Below are 18,700 nucleotides of genomic sequence, written 5' to 3' on the forward strand. Positions count from 1 at the left end.
GCTACACCATGCCGTTAGGCGAATACTGGGCCCATCCAACAACGACCACTGCGAGATCCACAAGGAAGATTAACAGCCGTGTACAAAACTTGCTAACTCTTTCAGGATCACAATTGCGTGCAGGAAAATACATAACGTGAGGCAACAAAATATCGCAAGGACATGGTCCACATGACAGCAACAGACCATTTATTTTGAGCTCTGATAATGTGGTTATTTTTGAAATCCGACCCAAATGTACACACAACTACACGAAGAATAATCAATCAAAACACGCGAAGAAAGCACTGGCATAAAGACTTAAGGAGTTACCTAATTGGTTACATCCACGATTCACACCAGCTTTTCACTATCTATCGAATTTACAAGAGACTACAGCTGTATGCTGCGCAAAAGCAAAGTGTCTATCCTACGGTTTTGCCTCACCAATTACTGGAGCCCCTGCCTTCAAAACCCGTCATAGTTTGCAAAGTGACAAACCAAACCAAATCAGGCTTCACAAACCCAATATTAGAGTCATTGCTTAAGAAGTGATCCCAATCCCATCTATGAAATGGAGATGATCGTGGTTTTTTCCTTAGGTAGTCTTCATTTAGCTTATGGTTTTTTTGGTGTGGTCTTCCATTACCATTCTCTATCAAAGGATATTTGCTACCCACTATGCAACGGTGCTGAGTCTGTTGACACTGAAGTCATTATAATCCAGTCACGAACTTCGTTTTCTTTAGCTGACCTGCTGCCCTCTACTGACTCCTCAAATCCCTGTTTTACCCTTGTAAGGAGACCCTTATGTTCAATAACAAAGAAGAATCTATCTCCAAACAAAACTAATCATCCATTGCTGCAAGCAAGAAGCTCTTCCCAGCATTGGTAAATGACTTCCACACCCATATCAGTTTTTTTTCTGATACTTGGATATGTTTGCTTGAATCCTCTAGCCATGGCGGTAGATGAAAACCAGTTCATGTACAATGGCTTCAATGGAACCCGTTTTCACCTTGATGGGGCTGCAAAAATCCATTCCAATGGTCTTTTGCAGCTAACCAACACTTCACAGTATCAAATTGGCCGTGCTTTCTACCAGAATCCTTTAGGATTCAGTACATCTTCATCCACGTTACCGCAAGATCATTCATTTTCCACCCAATTTGTGTTTGCCATCGTTCCCGATCATGAGATAACAAATCTTAGCTGTTGTGGAATGGCCTTTGCCATCTCACCATCGATTGACTTCACCCTTGCCATAGGAATTAAGTATTTCGGGCTTCCCAATTCTTCCAACCATCTTTTGGCAATTGAGCTCGATACCCTTACAAATCCTGAACTCAGTGATATAAATGATAACCATGTTGGAATTGATGTTAACAGCTTAGTATCAAATGCATCTGCTACCATAACGTATTACTCCAATAGGGAACGAATTAATCGGAGCTTGCAGCTTGTAAGTGGGAGTCCAATGCACGTTTGGATAGAGTATGATGGGTTTGAGAATGTACTCAATGTTACACTAGCTCCTATTAGAAGCCCAAAACCAGATCAGTCTCTTCTGTCAACACACATAAATCTTTCTTCAATTCTGTTGGATTCCATGTATGTTGGTTTCTCTGCTTCTACAGCATTACTTACAGGGAACCACTATATTCTTGGTTGGAGCTTCAATAAAAGTGGGAAAGCACAAGACCTAAAAATTTCAGAGCTTCCTTCACTTCCTCATCAAAGAAAACCCGGTCTGGGATCTACAGGTCTAGGAATTACAGTGTCAGTGACAATAGTAGTCATTGGGCTAACTATCACAATTGGAGGGACATTTTACGTGTTGAGGAGGAAAAAGTACCAAGAAATACGTGAAGATTGGGAAAGGGAATATGGCCCTCATCGGTTTTCCTATAAGGATCTCTTCAAAGCTACCAGAGGTTTCATAGACGAAGAACTTCTTGGAGCTGGAGGTTTCGGTAAGGTTTATAGAGGAATACTTCCCTCTTCGAAGGGACAAGTTGCAGTCAAGAAAGTCTCCCATGATTCAAAACAAGGGATGAAGGAGTTTGTGGCTGAAATTGCTAGCATGGGAAGGCTAAGGCACAGGAACTTGGTGCAGCTCCTTGGCTATAGCCGGCGGAAGGGAGAGCTGTTCTTGGTCTATGATTATATGCCTAACGGAAGCCTTGACATGTTCCTATTTAGCAATGAAAAGCCAATCCTCGACTGGGCACAACGTTGTCGTATCATCAGAGGAGTAGCATCCGCCCTTCTGTATCTGCATGAAGAATGGGACCAAGTTGTTCTTCACAGAGACGTGAAGGCTAGTAATGTTCTATTGGACGCTGATCTAAACGGAAGGCTAGGGGATTTCGGTCTTGCTAGATTATACGATCATGGAGCAACCCTCGAAACTACCCATGTGGTGGGGACAATTGGGTACCTTGCTCTAGAGCTTTCAAGAACCGGAAAGGCAACGACAAGCACTGATGTGTTTGCTTTCGGTGCATTCTTATTCGAAGTAGCATGCGGAAGGAGGCCCATAGAGCTACAACAGTCGCCTGACAAGGTGGTATTGGTTGATTGGGTTTTCGAGAAGGAAAGAGGGAGTGATTCTAGAGACAAGTGATCCTAGATTGGGAGGAGACTATTTGGAGGAAATGGAGTTGGTTTTGAAACTAGGCCTGCTTTGCTCAAAGTCCGATGCAGTGACAAGACCTTGCATGCGGCAAGTGATGCAATACCTTGATGGAGATGTCCCATTGCCGGAGATAATTCATGATAGCACAAGTACTGGTACAATAGGTCTTGGTAATGAAGCATTATTTGAATTTGTCGTTTTATTTCCGTCACCAATTGTGGAGTCTTCTGCTCACTCCATATCTAGCACAGAGTCAATACTCACTTGCGGTCGGTAAATTTGAAAATTTACAATGCCTTGGATAATGCTAAATCATGTGGTTTTTTTTTTTTTTTTTTTTGTGTGTGGAGGAAATGCAAGAAATGTTAGTTAGGAAGTGAGAGTTAGAAGAGTTGAATCTTTCTTTTTAGCTGTTCAAAAAGAAGAGTTGAATCTAAGACTAGATGAATTTGGAACAAGCATGCAACCCCTTGGGCTAGCTCGCAAGTTCATAGTTTGAATGTGTGAGACTAGAAAGAAGGATAGTTTCTATTGGGTGAAGGAGACACAAGTACTTCAAATTTCGGTTTGGAAGATAGTGGAATATTAGTTATATTTGTATATGCAGAAGCTTATGAATGTTAAATTCTGCAGCTTCTATAGTTTTCTTTGACTTTCAGGTATATCATATTTTGATATGCTTGTGCACACACGTCTTGACTTTTGTTACGCAAGTGTGCTCATGTAGTCTAGTCTAGATTTATTGCCTTAGCTATTAGAAGATCCTGAAGGATCACGTTCATTGTACTAGAAATTGGATTATAGTTTTCAATACTAGTAAGTGATTGATATTGCACTTATAAAAAAAAAAATTGTTCATAAAAAAAAAAGAAGATTGATAATCTGCAATTTACTTGGTATCAAAGCCCATTGTTTTGTTTGGTGTCTTCCTCTCCTGATTGTCTCTTGTTCTAGTGCAAGCCAATCATAGTTCGTTGATTGGTTCTGAATCACTTCTGAGTACTACTTTGGTTTTCCATGACAAGCCCTCTTCGTCAAATTCGCTGGTCTCAATTACAGCCATTGGTCTCATCTCATGCGTAGTTTCCTGAAAGGAAAAGGCATGTTGATCAGTTGATGTATGTCACTGGTAAGAAAACGAATCCCATAAAATCGATTGATCAAAGGGATGATGCCTTTGAAAAGTGGATGAATGGGCTAGGGATAACACTAAAATCATTACCTGGATTGCAAACTCTGTTAGTGTCTCTATTAAAATGCAACTACGTAAAATTGAGACTGCAAAACAAGTTCGGGATGTAGCATTTTGTTCAAACTTACTTTGCAAGAAAATACAAGCTTGAGATGGATATTCGAGATCTTAAACAAAAGGAAGGACAATATGTCTCTGGTTTTTACTCTGAAATGTCCACTATCTTTATTCTACTACTACCCAGAAGCTTGATGGTTTGGGCTTCGGCTTGCTTCCAACCTGGTTGGAGTACAGTGTGCTGTAACTACTACTGTGAAACCTCTGAGGCAGACGGCACAGACTTCGGTTTGCGTATCTTGATCCATTTACGGTCTATATTTTTGTTTAATTTAGTTTCTGTAAATTTATTGATTTTGTTAGTTGTTTAATTTTCCCCGCATTTCATTCGGTTCTGCATTTGATAAATAACTCAGTTTAGTGTTCATTGTTTTCATTACTATTTCGCCCACAAGTTAATGATTACGATTGATTTTTCCCCAATTGCTACTGTACTTCACAAATCTCAGTTTTCACGTTACTATACCAATCAAGTCTGCAACGCCTGATCCAAGGAGTTTTACAACGAGAACAAAAAGTGAGTTGGGCTAGTTCCGCTAAGGAAAATAGGTAGTACTCCAATACTTATTTTTTGAATTAAAGGTGATGTATTATGAGAGAATGACATTTCTCGTAAAGAAAAAATAAGAACTTTAGCAGAACGGAAAAATCAAGGTCCCATTACACCTTAATATCAACTGTCTTTCAGTACCATAAGGTCCCATTACATGTTTTCCTGTGTACCAAAAAAAAAAAAAAAGAAGAAGGTCCCATTTCAACTGTCTTGGAAAAATATTCATGTCCTGTTAAGATATCTCCATCACAATTCTGTATATTCTTGGTACATGACCTTTCTCTTGGAAAAGTCTTCAAGTAGATCTTTTCTTTTGCCAAGTAAAAGCTAAGTTTCGCTAAGGGTTTTTTTTTTTTTTTTTTGGTTGAGATTTTTGGGCTTTTTTTGTTTTGTCCTTGTGTGTTTGTTCGTTTTGCGACAAACTTTTGTGGACTATTGTTTCTTGTGACTATTGAAACAATAGTCCACAAAAATTTGTCGCAAAACGAAAAAACACTAAAAAAAAAATTGAATAAAGACAAAAAAAAATCCAAAAATCTCCAAAGCCCTTATTATAATTTAGTCGAATCATGGTAGTTGCAGTGCCTTTGACAAGTATTTAATGTCGTGGACACACCTAGCTCTTTTTTCTCCCACATGCCTCTCTGTTTACACCTATTTTTGGCCAAATTCAAAAAAAGAATTTCTTAATAGATTAGTGGCCAAAAATAACATTTTGGGCCTTCATTGAATTAGGCATCGATTGATTTAGGTCTTTGGTCGAATATGTAGTGGGCCTATTCTTAGTCTTGTTCGGCCTAATTGAGTTAAAACCCAGAGTAGTTTCAGGCCTTGGTCCAACTAATCAAAACTCAGACTAGTTTTTCGAGCCTATTTAGCCCAACCAGGCCTGAAAATAGAGAAGTAAAAAAGGCCATAAGCTGCATAGTCATGCTTGAGAAGCAAGCTGCTCACAAGCAGCTCAAAGGCCTAGAAGCTTCTCCCTAGCAAGCTGCTCACAAGTAGCTCAAAGGCCAAGCTGCTCACAAGCAGCTCAAGGGCCTACAAGGTTTTCTCTAGCAAGCAGCTCAAAGACCAAACTGCTCACAAGCAACTTAAGGCCTGCAGCCATTTTCCTTCAGCATGAAGCAAGGACACATGGCATTCATGCAACCCATGTGGCCCAAGCAGCTCAATCAGGTCTGTATAAGCTGTTTAGTCATGGTTATAAGCAGCTCAAGGCCTGCACAATTGTTATTCTTCAGGATGAAGCAAGACCAATAACACATGGCATGCATGCAAACTGCCAACACAAGCTGCTCACAAGCAGCTCAACCAGGCCTGGGTTTTTTGCCTTGGTGGGCCCAAATATCCCTTTTTACAAGCATCCATGCACACAAGCTACTCACAATCAGCTCAAAGGGCTTAGGGATGTTGTGTTGCTTCAAATTCCTTTTGCTTTAACTAGTTTTTAGGCAAAAAGGAAGCTTTTCAGACCAGCAGCTATTTTCTTAGAGTGGAGAGCAAGGCTTGGACAGGTGGCAGCTTCCCATTGGAGCATTCAGAAGCAGCTCAAGGCCTGGAACCTTTGGCTATAAATATCATAATTGAAGGCCTTGGCAAAGGTCCCCGACCATACAAGATGAGCTTGTGCAAATTATCTTTCAATTATCTTTACTTTCCCGCAAAGTATTTTATCTTTCAGTCCAATCTAGCCCAGCCTAGATTTTATTTCCTTTCATTTCCTTGTACCTAAACTTCGTTAAACCGTTAATGAAGTTCATTTACCTTATTGTTCAGTCCTGTTTTTCTTTTCTTTCCATTTTTCACACAGTTGGGAAATTCTAAGTCCTTGTCCTAACAAGACAAACCACAAACCACATACGACCTCACCCCTTAGGTCATACGCAATCGCTTTAGAAGAAGTCAGATCTGAGGCATTCAGGCCTTAGCACGAATTTGGACTGCAATCCAGTCCTGGCACGCCCGCAACACTAGCCGATCTGGTTTTGCACATTTTTGTGGAAAACATTTTGGCACGCCCAGTGGGACCCTAATCATTTCAAGGGGTATGATCACGTCGATTCATGTTGATTCAATACGTTGAATTGGATGTTGTGATTTGGCGTTGTGAAGAAGAAATTAGTCGGCGATATGATAAGGTCGACAAACTTGAAGACGAAATCAACCGTCTCGATAGCGAGAGGTATCAGCTCAATCCTATAGAGGGATTGTTTATCGACACATAACACTTCTACAATGATGCAATTCAAAGGCTTGAAGACGAAGTTGGCAGACTTGAAGATGAGGAACGCCAATTACGCAATGAGGTAACCTATCTCCTTAATGCTAAGTCACATGGCTATTCAAGTGTCATGCATTTAAGCCTGCCCTTACAGCCTGAATTCCAAAATGGTGGCTTTGGTGATCCTCATACTTAGAACTTTGCGGGCCAAGTTGAAGATAACATCAACATTTGGTCCTGTACGGTTGCATCCAACGAAGAACTCTCACAGGGGTTTATTGATCCCTTGGAGGCATGTTTGTGTAGGCTCAAAAAATCCAACCAGGCCATTATTAACTCCAATCAGGCCGTTATTGAAGCGTTGGCTAAACTTAAGGATAAGTTGTCAACTCTTACTCCACCACCGGTATCACAGTTTGACACTTTAGACTTAAGTTCAGGCCTGAATGTGTCTAAACAGCCTCTAGTAAGCATACCAGGCCTCTAGGCTTCTCTTAGGCCTTAGCTTCCGACAGCCCTGCACTCGGGGGGCAAGGAGGCCAAGGAATAAGACTCGGGGGGCAAAGTTCTCAGTTTAGGCCTTTGAGGATTCCCGAACAGCAGCAAGGCCTGGATGATAAACATCAGAATGATAATGACAACATTTTCAGGCCTGAGCGTAGTAGCCAACATTCAGGAGTTTTTCAAAAACATCTAGATGGAAAGCTATTTCCATGCCCAGAGGAGCAAAAAGATAGTCCTGTTTCGGCACAAAGGGAACAAGATCTCAGACTTGAGAAAAGCCAAAACATGGAAAGTCCAATCATGAGGCAAGATCAGCCCATTTTCTCCTCTCAAGAGCTTTTTGAAGTCTTTGAAGGGCTACCACATCCAAATTCAGCCATGGGCGATGGGTAGATCATTGATGCAGGTTAGCAACAATCCAGGCCTGCCATCAGCCCTATAGGCAGGTCTGAATTGCATGTTGCAGCTGTTCTAGAAGAGGAGGAACGACATGAAGATGAGGCAAACGACAACACTCCAGGGCTTGATCACGATTTATTTGTGATTGGAGATCCCCCTCCTCCCTCGGTTAATAAAGGCCTTTTTGGCATGGTCCGACCTGCCAATAGGCATTGCAAGCATAGGCCAACTATAGGCCTTAAAGTTGTAGATTCACACCCACGCTAGATTTGTGGGGCACATCAAAAGCGAGTGTTATTCACTTGGCTTATGGAAAAATGTCGTGGTTGTAAAAAGGGCTAAGTAGAGGAAAGCCCTTCAAAGGCCGAACATGCATCTCTAAGATGTTCTGCCAAGGCCTACCAGTCATTGAGTAGGCCTTATTTTTAAGTTCTTACCAGGCCTTTTCTGCAGAGGTGGAGGCTTTTTTATTTCATTTAAATAGGCCTTTTTTTGCAGTAAAGAAGGCCCTTTAAGCTCTTTCTTTAAGTCTGAGCCACCTTTTTAGGCCTTTCAACGTATTTTCAGGCCTTTGTAGACACCCCATTCTGAACTGTCCAGATAACGTTATTTGTCGATCTTTTATTTCCCCAATGATGATTTTGGTCGAGAACAGTCTGAGGATAACGAGGTGTTCGAGTTTTGAGCGTCCCGAACCCTTCAAGCCAGAGTCAAACGGCCCCAGCAAAACCCAACTGGCTTACGCCAGTACCTTGATGACGTACGCCAGTTAGCTGCCACGTGTCAGTCATCGACCGTTGACTTAGCTATCACTGGCGCACGTCAGTCCAAATGTGGCGCACGCCAGCCAAGCCCAGCCAAATCAACTTTATTCAGCCACATGGACGAGACTTTTGTGCCACCCTGACGTCGACCACAGTAGCCCCTGATGATTATGTCGTCCAGGCCCACTCCCTCTCTCTCCTACACCCCCCATCAAGGCAAGTCCCATGCATTTAATGCATGGGAGGCTCCCTTCCTCTTCCAACCAGCCAACAAGGCTTTAGCCCCAGACTGATCTCAGTCTCTCTCTCCCCTATAAATACCCCCCCTTGCATTCATTTGCAAGGGGTTAGCCTCATTAAGAAGAAAAGCTCTCTTCTTCCCTCTCTTCTTGCTCTCTATCTCTCTTCTTCCATTGAAAGAGAAAGGAAAGCAACCCACTTCCATACACCCTACTGATATCCAGTCACCATCTAAGCCTCCATCTCTAAGCGTTAAGTTCAATACCACCTTCAATCCTCAAACAAAAAGGTCTACCACCTTTGTGTCCCTTTCTGTTTTTGGCCCCTGAGGGGAACCAGTAAGGCCCAGGCTATTAAGTAATATTAGTCCTGGCCTCAAACTGGTAAAATACGACAAACGTATGAGATGGACCTTGGCGCATGCCAGTATATATATGCCGTACGCCAGTCATGGCAGTACGAGCACTACTGGCGTGAGGATCATGGATCCTCATTTCTGTTATATCACATTTCAGTCGATCACCTTAGCATGCTAAATAACCAGTTTACTGCTTTCTGTATATTTAGAACTGTTTGGATGTGGTAGTTATTGCCTACTCTTCGTCTATTCAAAAGGCCTCTGGGATCCTTCTGGTCATGTTCCAGAGCCCAGATGATGCAAAAGCCAAGCACTGGATTAGGGTCAAACGTGCGTACGGCAGTCAATGACTGGCGTACGGCAATTAAAACTAGGATCCAGTGGCTGGCCCGCGCATTTTAGCTTAATCTTGGCCTCTTTTATGATCCCACTCTGTTTAGGGGGTTTCCTGTCTATTTTTATGGCTTCCAGTTATTTCATCTGTCTGTAACTATGTATTTTCTGCTCTACTAACTGTGTGGTTTGTCCTGGATGTGCGCTGGTCCTTTTCCAGAGCCCAGAGGATTGCAAACAAAGACTGTGAAACCTGAAGAGTGAAGTACGCCAGTCAGGTTATGGCATGCGCAGGTCGTATCTGCATGCACTGGTTCGGCCAGTGCATGCTGGTGCGGACCCTGCTCACGTTCCTTCAAGGCAGCGTACTTCAAATTCAATCGGGTCGCCCAGTGCTTGTTCTCAATCTATGTTTATCATTACAAGCAAGTCATACATAAACATTTTGTCACATAAATTGCAACTTGTTACAGTTTTAACCCCCGTTAACTGTTCCCCCGCCCTAACTGGCTAAAAAATGATCAAATGAGAGAAAAATGCAAATGTTTTACAAAATGCCCGAGTAGAGACCGATCTCCGGATTGGGCGAGAGGGGTGCCATAAAACCCTTTCCCTCTCGTAACCTGGCTCCCGAACCTCGGATGTCGAAGGTGACGACGGACCGGTCTACAAGCCTTTTCAAAAATCAAACAAACGTGGCAAACGTTTTCGAGTTCGGTTCCTTGGGTGTTTTTACCGTTAAAACCCTAGTGGCGACTCTGAATCGAGGCGTTTCGCCGCGCTTTTCCGAAAAAGGGCCGCGCCCAAGTTTTGTGTAAACGAAAGTTTTTGGGGCACGTGCCCACAGCCTTGTTGTCAAACCTTTCATAGGTTTGGAGCTTCTCTGCAATCGGGACTGAAAAGAGGCCTCGTATTGGTGTATGAAGGCCTTTTTCGCGGAGATGAGCTCTTTAAGTGGGCATGAATCTTTAATATGAACACTCTAAGTGGGAGTTCAGGCCTTCCAAACATATTTTTAGGCCCGAACATAGCCTTTATTGGCAAAAATAGGCCTAATAAGAGGTGATACTTATGAGCCTTAAGATTCAACTCTGGTATAGGCATGATCATCATTTAATTGCTCTAAGCAGCCCTAGAGGATGCAGATTAAGGCCTTTTATCTATAAGAGAGGTCTTTTCACATACCTGACCAACAAAAAGATGATTGGCAGACTCATTCCAAGGTCTAAATTTAGAGAATATTGTCAGAGGCTTGAAAGCATGTCTGGAAAATGTCTAATGCCTACTGAGTCCATAGGCAAGACATGCAAAAACAGGAATCGATGCTTTTTTGGATGCCAAAAATAGTTTTACTGTTTATACACGCCTAGATCCTAAAAGTAAAGAATCAAGGCGTATGGGGGGCAATGTTTTACACCCAATTTTGGCCAAATTCTAAAAAGGGATTTCTTAATGGATTAGTGGCCTAAAATAACATATTGGGCCTTGGTTGAATTAGGCCTCGATTGATTTAGGCCTTTGGTCGAATATGTAGTGGGCCTATTCTTAGGCTTGTTCGGCCTAATTGAGTTAAAACCCAGATTAGTTTCAAGCCTTGTCCAACTAATCAAAACTCAGACTAGTTTTTTGGGCCTATTTAGCCCAACCAGGCCTAAAAATAGAGAAGTCAAAAAGGACATAAGCTGCTTAGTCATGCTTGAGAAGTGTGAGCGGCTCAAAAGCCTAAAAGCTTCTCCCTAGCAAGCAGCTCAAAGGCCAAGCTGCTCACAAGCAACTCAAGGGCCTACAAGGTTCTCTCTAGCAAGCAGCTCAAAGGCCAAACTGCTCACAAGCAGCTTAAGGCCTGCAGCCATTTTCCTTCAGCATGAAGCAAGGACACATGGCATTCATGCAACCCATGTTGCCCAAGCAGCTCAATCAGGTCTGTATAAGCTGTTTAGTCATGGTCATAAGCAGCTCAAGGCCTGCACAACTGTTATTCTTCAGGATGAAGCAAGACCAATAACACATGGCATGCATGCAAACTGCCAACACAAGCTGCTCACATGCAGCTCAACCAAGCTTGCGTTTTTTGCCTTGGTGGGCCCAAATATCCCTTTTTACAAGCATCCATGCACACAAGATGCTCACAATCAGCTCAAAGGGCCTAGGGACGCTGTGTTGCTTCAAATTCCTTTTGCTTTAACTAGTTTTTTAGGCAAAAAGGAAGCTTTTCAGACCAGCAGCTGTTTTCTTGGAGTGGAGAGCAAGGCTTGGACAGGTGGTAGCTTCCCATTGGAGCATTCGGAAGCAACTCAAGGCCTGAAACCTTTGGCTATAAATATCATAATTGAAGGCCTTGGCAAGGGTCCCTGACCATACAAGCCCAGCGCTTATGCAAATTATCTTATTTTATCTTTTAGTCCAATCTAGCCCCAGCCTAGATTTTATTTCCTTTCATTTCCCTGTACCTAAACTTCGTTAAACCATTAATGAAGTTCATTTACCTTATCGTTCAATCTTGTTTTTCTTTTCTTTCCATTTTTCACACAGTTGGGAAATTCTTAGTCCTTATCCTAACAAGGCAAACCACGAACCACATACAGCCTCACCCCTTCGGTCGTATGCAATCACTCTAGAAGAATTCAGATCTGAGGTATTCAGGCCTTAGCATGAATTCGGACTGCAATCCAATCCTGGCACGCTCGCAACACTAGCCGATCTAGGTCTTGGCAATGAAGCATCATATGAATTTGTCATGTCATTTCCGTCATCCATTAATCTGCTCACTCCGTATCTAGCACAGAGTCAATACTCACTACCGGTCGGTAAATTTGAAAGTTTCCAATGCCTTGGATAATGCTAGATCATGTTCTTCTTTTTTTCCCTGGAGGAAATGCAAGAAATGTTAGTCTGTTAGTGTGAGTTAGAAGATTTGAACCTAAGACTCGATGAATTTCAAACAAGCATGCAACCACTTGGGCTAGCTCACAAGTTTATCAGTTTGAATGTGTGAGACTAAAATGAAGGATAGCTTCTATTGGGTGAAGGAGACATAAGTACTTCAAATTTCGGTTGTTAAATTCTGCACTTCTATAGATTTCTTTGACATTCAGGTATTTAGCTATTATATCATATTTTGATATACTTGTGTGCGTGTTTTCACTTTGTTTGCTCAAGTGTGCTCATGTAGTCTAGTCTAGATTTATTGCCTTTGCTATTACAAGATCCTGAACGATTGCGTTCCTATCCTATCATTGTTCTAAAAATTGGATTATAGAGTTCAATACAAGTAAGTGATTGATATTGCGCTTATAAAAAAAATATTATTCGTAAAAGAAGATTGATATTCTGTAATTTACATGGTATCAGAGCCCATCGTTTCGTTTCGTGTCTTCCTCTCCTGATTGTCTCATGTTCTAGTGCAAGCCAATGTCGGTTATTATCCTCACCTTTAAAGTAAAAGAACGTTAAGATGAGATTGGTGGCTTGCCAATTTTGGTCTGATTTTTTCAAATTTTACCCTTTCATTGGAGGTTTTTGTGGGTTGGCCTTGGGGGCTATTGCCCAGTTTCGCTCATGAAAAAAAAACTCAGCCTTCTTGTGGACCACTTGTGGCCACATTGCAAGAGAAACTCCCACTTTCCGGTTTGGTCCCCTCTCAGACCCTCCAAAAAATTGTTCCCCTCTCTCTCTCTCTCTCTCTCTCTCTCTCTCTCTCTCTCTCTCTCTCTCTCTCTCTCTCTCTCTCTCTCTCTCTCTCTCTCTCATACGCAGAGGAAGAGGGAGAGGTAATCCAACTCGTTAGGTTTTAGAGAGAGAGAAAAAGGGAAAGGAATGGGGTTGTTGAACGAAGCAAGCTACTTGAGAGGAAGAGATGCGGGACCAGTGGCAGATCAAAAGCGATTCAAAATTTTCAAAATATTGACGCAAAGCACTAGTTAATGTTGGAAATAGTTTTATGCATGTTAGAAGTTAGAACATAATTTAAGACAAGCAAACATAAGTCAAGGGTGCACCGGAACATAAGTCAAAAAAATAAGTTGAATTCGATGGTCTAAATTCTGTATATTTTTTGGTGCGTGACCTCTCTCTTGGAAAAGTCTTCATCACGACCTAATTAAGCTATCTCTCACTTTCAGTACCATGACAATTGTTAGGGGAAAAACTTCATGTCTTATGAAGATAGAGAGAAATTTATTCACGGAGCCTCCGCAAACATCCTATTCACGGAGCAGCTCACTCTCGTGCGTCAGTTTCGGCTTTCGACGATCCAAAGCCCAAAAGGATAGCCAAGATTGCACTCCGTAAAAACTTATATATTCACGGTGAATAAGTTTATCTAATTAAGATATCTCACATGCATTCTACCCACGAGATTCCATTGGCCTGTATATTCATTGCTGTGTATGTAGTGCCTTGTCAAGTGCTTAATGTCATGGAAAAATATCCCTTGCCACAACAAGCTGTCTTTTTTTTTTTCCACAAGCCGCCTCTCTCTAAGTCAAGTAAAACAGAACCTTGAAACACTCTTTTCAGAATAACAAACGAGTCCAAGAAAATACCATCACGTGATACAAGAAAAAATAAAATTTGCAAGGACATGACTCACATGACATAGACCATTTATATTGAGCTCCGATAATGTAGTTATGTTAGAAATCCGACCCAAAAATACACAGGGCCACACGTAAGAATAATAAATCAAAACACACAAAGAAAGCACGGCATAAAGACTTGCAGAGTTCCGCAATTTGGTACATCCACAATTCACAAGAGCTTTTCACTATTATATCGTATTTAAAAGAGGGTACAGTCACATGCTGTGTAACGCAAAGTATCTTTCCCAAGGTCTTACATCACCGATTATTGCAATACCTCGCGGTGCTACCACCGAGCCATTCTGTCAAACCCACATGCATTCACGTCTCAGACTCTCAGACCCTCCAAAAAATTGTTCCCCTCTCTCTCTCGCACACGCACATACACAAAATATTGACGCAAAGCACTAGTTAACGTTGGAAATAGTTTTATGCCTGTTGGAACCTAATTTAAGACAAGCAAACATAAGTCAAGGAATGAATCTAGTCCACATTATTTTATATCCAGGGATAACTCCAAAAAAAAAAGAGGTTGAATTTGATGGTCGAAATTCTGTATATTTTCTTCGTGCGTGACCTTTCTCGTGGAAAAGTCTTCAAGACATAATTTTTTTTTTTTTGATCCGCCTTCAAGACATAATTAAGCTCTCTCATTTTCACTACGGAAAAGTCTATTATATTGAGTACATACATCGTGTACATACGCATTTTGGACCAATATCGGGTCCCAAAAAACTGATCCGAGCCGCTCATTTTATTCAAAATAGATTGTTTAGAGTTCCTGAAAAAAATAAACTCAATCCAATGTCAGTAAAAATGTTTAAAAAACATCCGACCTTGCTTCATAATTCAGGCTTCGTTTGTGAAGAAAAGTTTGATATTTTGTATATGCCTTTACCGATTTCAAATAGAGTTTATTTTCTGCAGAGACCCTAAACAACCCATTTTGAACAAAATGAGCGGCTCGGATTAATTTTTTGGGACCCGAGATGGGTCAAAAATACATACATCAGAGATGTACGTACCTATGTATATGTACCTCCGCGTGCTACCATCGAGCCCTGCCGTCAAACCCTGTCATAGTTTGCAAAGTGACAACCAAAACAGAATCAGGCTTCACAAATCCAATATTGGAATCATTGCTCACGAAGTGATCCCAATTCCATCTATGAAATGGGGATGATCCCAGTTTGTTCCTCAAGTAGTCTTCATATAACTTATGGTTTGTTTGTGTGGTCTTTCCATTCTCTATCAATGGATAGCTATGAGGAGAATGACATGGTGACTTAATACATTGGAATCATTGTTAAGTTATTGTCATTGACTCACAAAAGCTAGGTTTCTTTAGCTGACATGCTGCCGTCTATGCAACGGTGTTGACTCACCAAATCCGCATTATAAACAAAGAAGAATCAATCTCCTAACAAAACTAACTATCCATTCCTGCAGCAAGAAGCTCTTCCCGAAATTGGTAAAATGACTTCCACACCAATATCAGTTTGCTTTCTGATACTTTTATATGTTTGCTTGAATCCCCTAGCCATGGCTGTAGATGAAAACCAGTTCCTGTACAATGGCTTCAGTGGAACCCGTATTCACCTCGATGGGGGTGCAAAAATCCATTCCAATGGTCTTTTGCAGCTAACCAACAGTAGTTCACAGCATCAAATTGGTCGTGCTTTCTACCAGCTTCCGGTTAGATTTCATACATCTTCCTCCACGTTAAACAAAGATCTTTCATTTTCAACCCATTTTGTTTTTGCCATTGTTCCTAAGATAACAAATCTTAGTTGTTGTGGGATGGCCTTTGCGATCTCCCCATCCACGGACTTCACCCATGCCATAGGAAACCAGTATTTCGGGCTTCTCAATATTACTAACAATGGGCTCCCTTCCAACCACCTTTTGGCAATTGAGCTTGATACCATTACAAATCCTGAATTCAATGATACAAATGATAACCATGTTGGAATTGATATTAACAGCTTAATATCAAATGTATTTGCTACCGTCACTTATTACTCCAATAGGGAACGATTAAATCGCAGCTTGGAGCTTGTAAGTGGGAGTCCAATGCACGTTTGGATAGAGTATGACGGGTTTGAGAATGTACTCAATGTTACACTAGCTCCTATTACGAGCCCAAAACCAGATGTGTCTCTTCTGTCAACACACATCAATCTTTCTTCAATTCTGTTGGATTCCATGTATGTTGGTTTCTCCGCTTCTACAGCATTGACTACAGGGAACTACTATATTCTTGGTTGGAGCTTCAATAAAAGTGGAAAAGCACAGGGCCTCGAAATTTCAAAGCTTCCTTCACTTCCTCATCAAAGAAAACACGGTCTAGGAATTACAGGTCTAGGAATTACAATGTCAGTGACAATAGTAGTCATTGGGCTGGCTATCACAATTGCAGGGACATTTTACGTGTTGAGGAGGAAAAGGTATGAAGAAATACATGAAGATTGGGAGAGGGAATATGGCCCTCATAGGTTTTCCTATAAGGATCTCTTCAAAGCTACCAGAGGTTTCATAGACGAAGAGCTTCTTGGAGCGGGAGGTTTCGGAAAGGTTTATAGAGGAGTACTTCAATCTTCGAAGGAACAAGTGGCAATCAAGAAAGTATCCCATGATTCAAAACAAGGGATGAGGGAGTTTGTGGCTGAAATCGCTAGCATGGGAAGGCTAAGCCACAGGAACTTGGTGCAGCTCCTTGGCTATAGCCGGCGGAAGGGAGAGCTGCTCTTGGTCTATGATTATATGCCAAATGGAAGCCTTGACAAGTTCCTATTTAGCAATGAAAAACCTGTCCTCAAATGGGCACAACGTTATCGCATTGTCAGGGGAGTAGCATCCGCCCTTCTATATTTGCATGAAGAATGGGACCAAGTTGTTCTTCACAGAGACGTGAAGGCTAGTAATGTTCTATTGGATGCTGATCTAAACGGAAGGCTAGGGGATTTTGGTCTTGCTAGATTATATGATCATGGAGCAAACCCAGAAACAACCCATGTGGTGGGGACAGTTGGGTACCTTGCACCAGAGCTTACTAGAATCGGAAAGGCAACGACAAGCACTGATGTGTTTGCTTTCGGTGCATTCATTCTCGAAGTAGCTTGTGGAAGGAGGCCTATACAGCAACAACAGTTGCCTGACGAGGTGATTTTGGTTGATTGGGTTTTCGAGAAGTGGAAGGAGGGAGCGATTCTCGAGACAAGTGATCCTAGATTGGGAGGAGATTATTTGGAGGAGGAAATGGAGTTGGTTTTGAAACTAGGCCTGCTTTGCTCAAAGTCTAATGCAGTGACAAGACCTAGCATGCGGCAAGTGATGCAATACCTTGATGGAGATGCCCCATTGCCAGAGATAATTCACGATAGCACAAGCATTGGTACAACAGGTCTAGGTAATGAAGCATATTCTGATTTTGTTATGTCATTTCCTCCAACAATTGTGAAGTCTTCTGCTCCCTCGGTAGCTAGCACAGAGTCAATACTCACTAGCGGTCGGTAAATTTGAAAGTTTCCAGTGCCTTGGATAATGCTAGTGATGCAGGTACGTATTAATGCTTATGGGAAATAAAGTATTATTATTATGCTGAGAAAACTTTTTAGCTTCTGGCCGTCAAAGAGTCTAGTTATCTTTATATTTCTTTTATGAATCTTTCTATCATTTTCCGTGAGTCTGGTTGTCTTTTCTTTTCTCCACGACTCTTCCTAGTAGTTTGGAGTCAAAATCTTGTTTGCCGTGTATTTAGAGTCTTGAAAATGTAATTGCTTTTATTCCTATTCTTGGAGGGATGTTCAAGATATCTATTGATGGCTCTAGCCATGAATGAAAAGGAGTTTGAGTTGATAATCGAATTATTGTTGATTATCGAATTATTGTGCAAGTGCGTCTTGCTTGGAGTGAGTGATTCCTCCAACAATCAAGTGGGTGGCATGGTTATCTGTTTTGTTTGGTGTCTTCCTCTCCTGAATGATCAAAGGGATGATGCCTTTGAAAAGTGGATGAATGGGATATGGATAACAGTAAAATCATTACCTGGATTGCAAACTCTGTTAGTGTCTCTATTAGAATGCAACTATGTAAATTTGAGCCTGCAAAACAAGTTCGGCATTTAGAGCTGTGTTCAAACTTACTACTTTGCAAGAAAATACAAGCTCAAGATGGATATTCGAGATCTTAAACAAATGAAAGGACAATCTGTCTCTGATTTTTACTCTTAAATTGTCCATTATCTTTATTCTACTATCCAGAAGCTTGATGGTTTAGGCTTCGGTTTGCTTCCAACCCAGTTGGAGTATAGTGTGGTGTGACTGCTACTGTGAAACCGCTGAGGCAGATGCCACAGACTTCAGTTTGCATATCTTGATCCATTTACAGTTTATATTTTTGTTCAATTTAGTTTCTGTAAATTTATTGATTTTGTTAGTTGTTTAATTTTCCCAGCGTTTCATTATGTTCTGCATTTGATCAATAAATCAGTTTAGTGTTCATTGTTTTCATTACTATTTCGCCCACAAGTTAATGATTAAGATTGATTTTACCCCAACTGTTACTGTACTTCACAAATCTCAGTTTTCACTTTACTACACCAATCAAGTCTACAACGCCTGATCCAAGGAGTTTTACAACGAGTACAAAAAGCGACTTGGGCGAGTTCTGCTAAGGAAAATAAGTAGAACTCCAGTACTTATTTTTTGAATTAAAGATGATGTATTGTGAGAGAATGACATTTTTCGTAAAGAAAAAATAAGTACTTAAAAAATAAAAACTTTAGCAGAACGGGAAAATTTTTCAAAATATTGACACA

General features: G+C 41.3%; 1 protein-coding gene across 2 annotated transcripts; it reads left to right on the forward strand.

Annotated features, from left to right (window-relative positions):
- Window positions 1–729: 729 nt before the first annotated feature.
- On the forward strand, window positions 730–17,672 carry LOC131316496 (L-type lectin-domain containing receptor kinase SIT2-like). 2 transcript variants are annotated; one of them, XM_058345900.1, is made up of 2 exons: window positions 730–1,727; window positions 16,241–17,672. In XM_058345900.1, exons 1-2 carry the CDS (start codon window positions 875–877, stop codon window positions 17,395–17,397), a joined length of 2,010 nt encoding a protein of 669 aa, XP_058201883.1. In that variant the 5' UTR covers window positions 730–874; the 3' UTR covers window positions 17,398–17,672. The 2 variants fall into 2 exon arrangements, with proteins under 2 accessions (XP_058201883.1, XP_058201874.1); XM_058345891.1 differs by lacking the exon at window positions 730–1,727 and having other exon boundaries at window positions 15,256–17,672.
- The last annotated feature ends 1,028 nt before the right edge of the window (window positions 17,673–18,700 follow it).

The sequence above is a fragment of the Rhododendron vialii genome, chromosome 1a (genome assembly GCF_030253575.1).
Source record: "Rhododendron vialii isolate Sample 1 chromosome 1a, ASM3025357v1".
In the NCBI taxonomy this organism is placed as follows: Eukaryota; Viridiplantae; Streptophyta; class Magnoliopsida; order Ericales; family Ericaceae; genus Rhododendron; species Rhododendron vialii.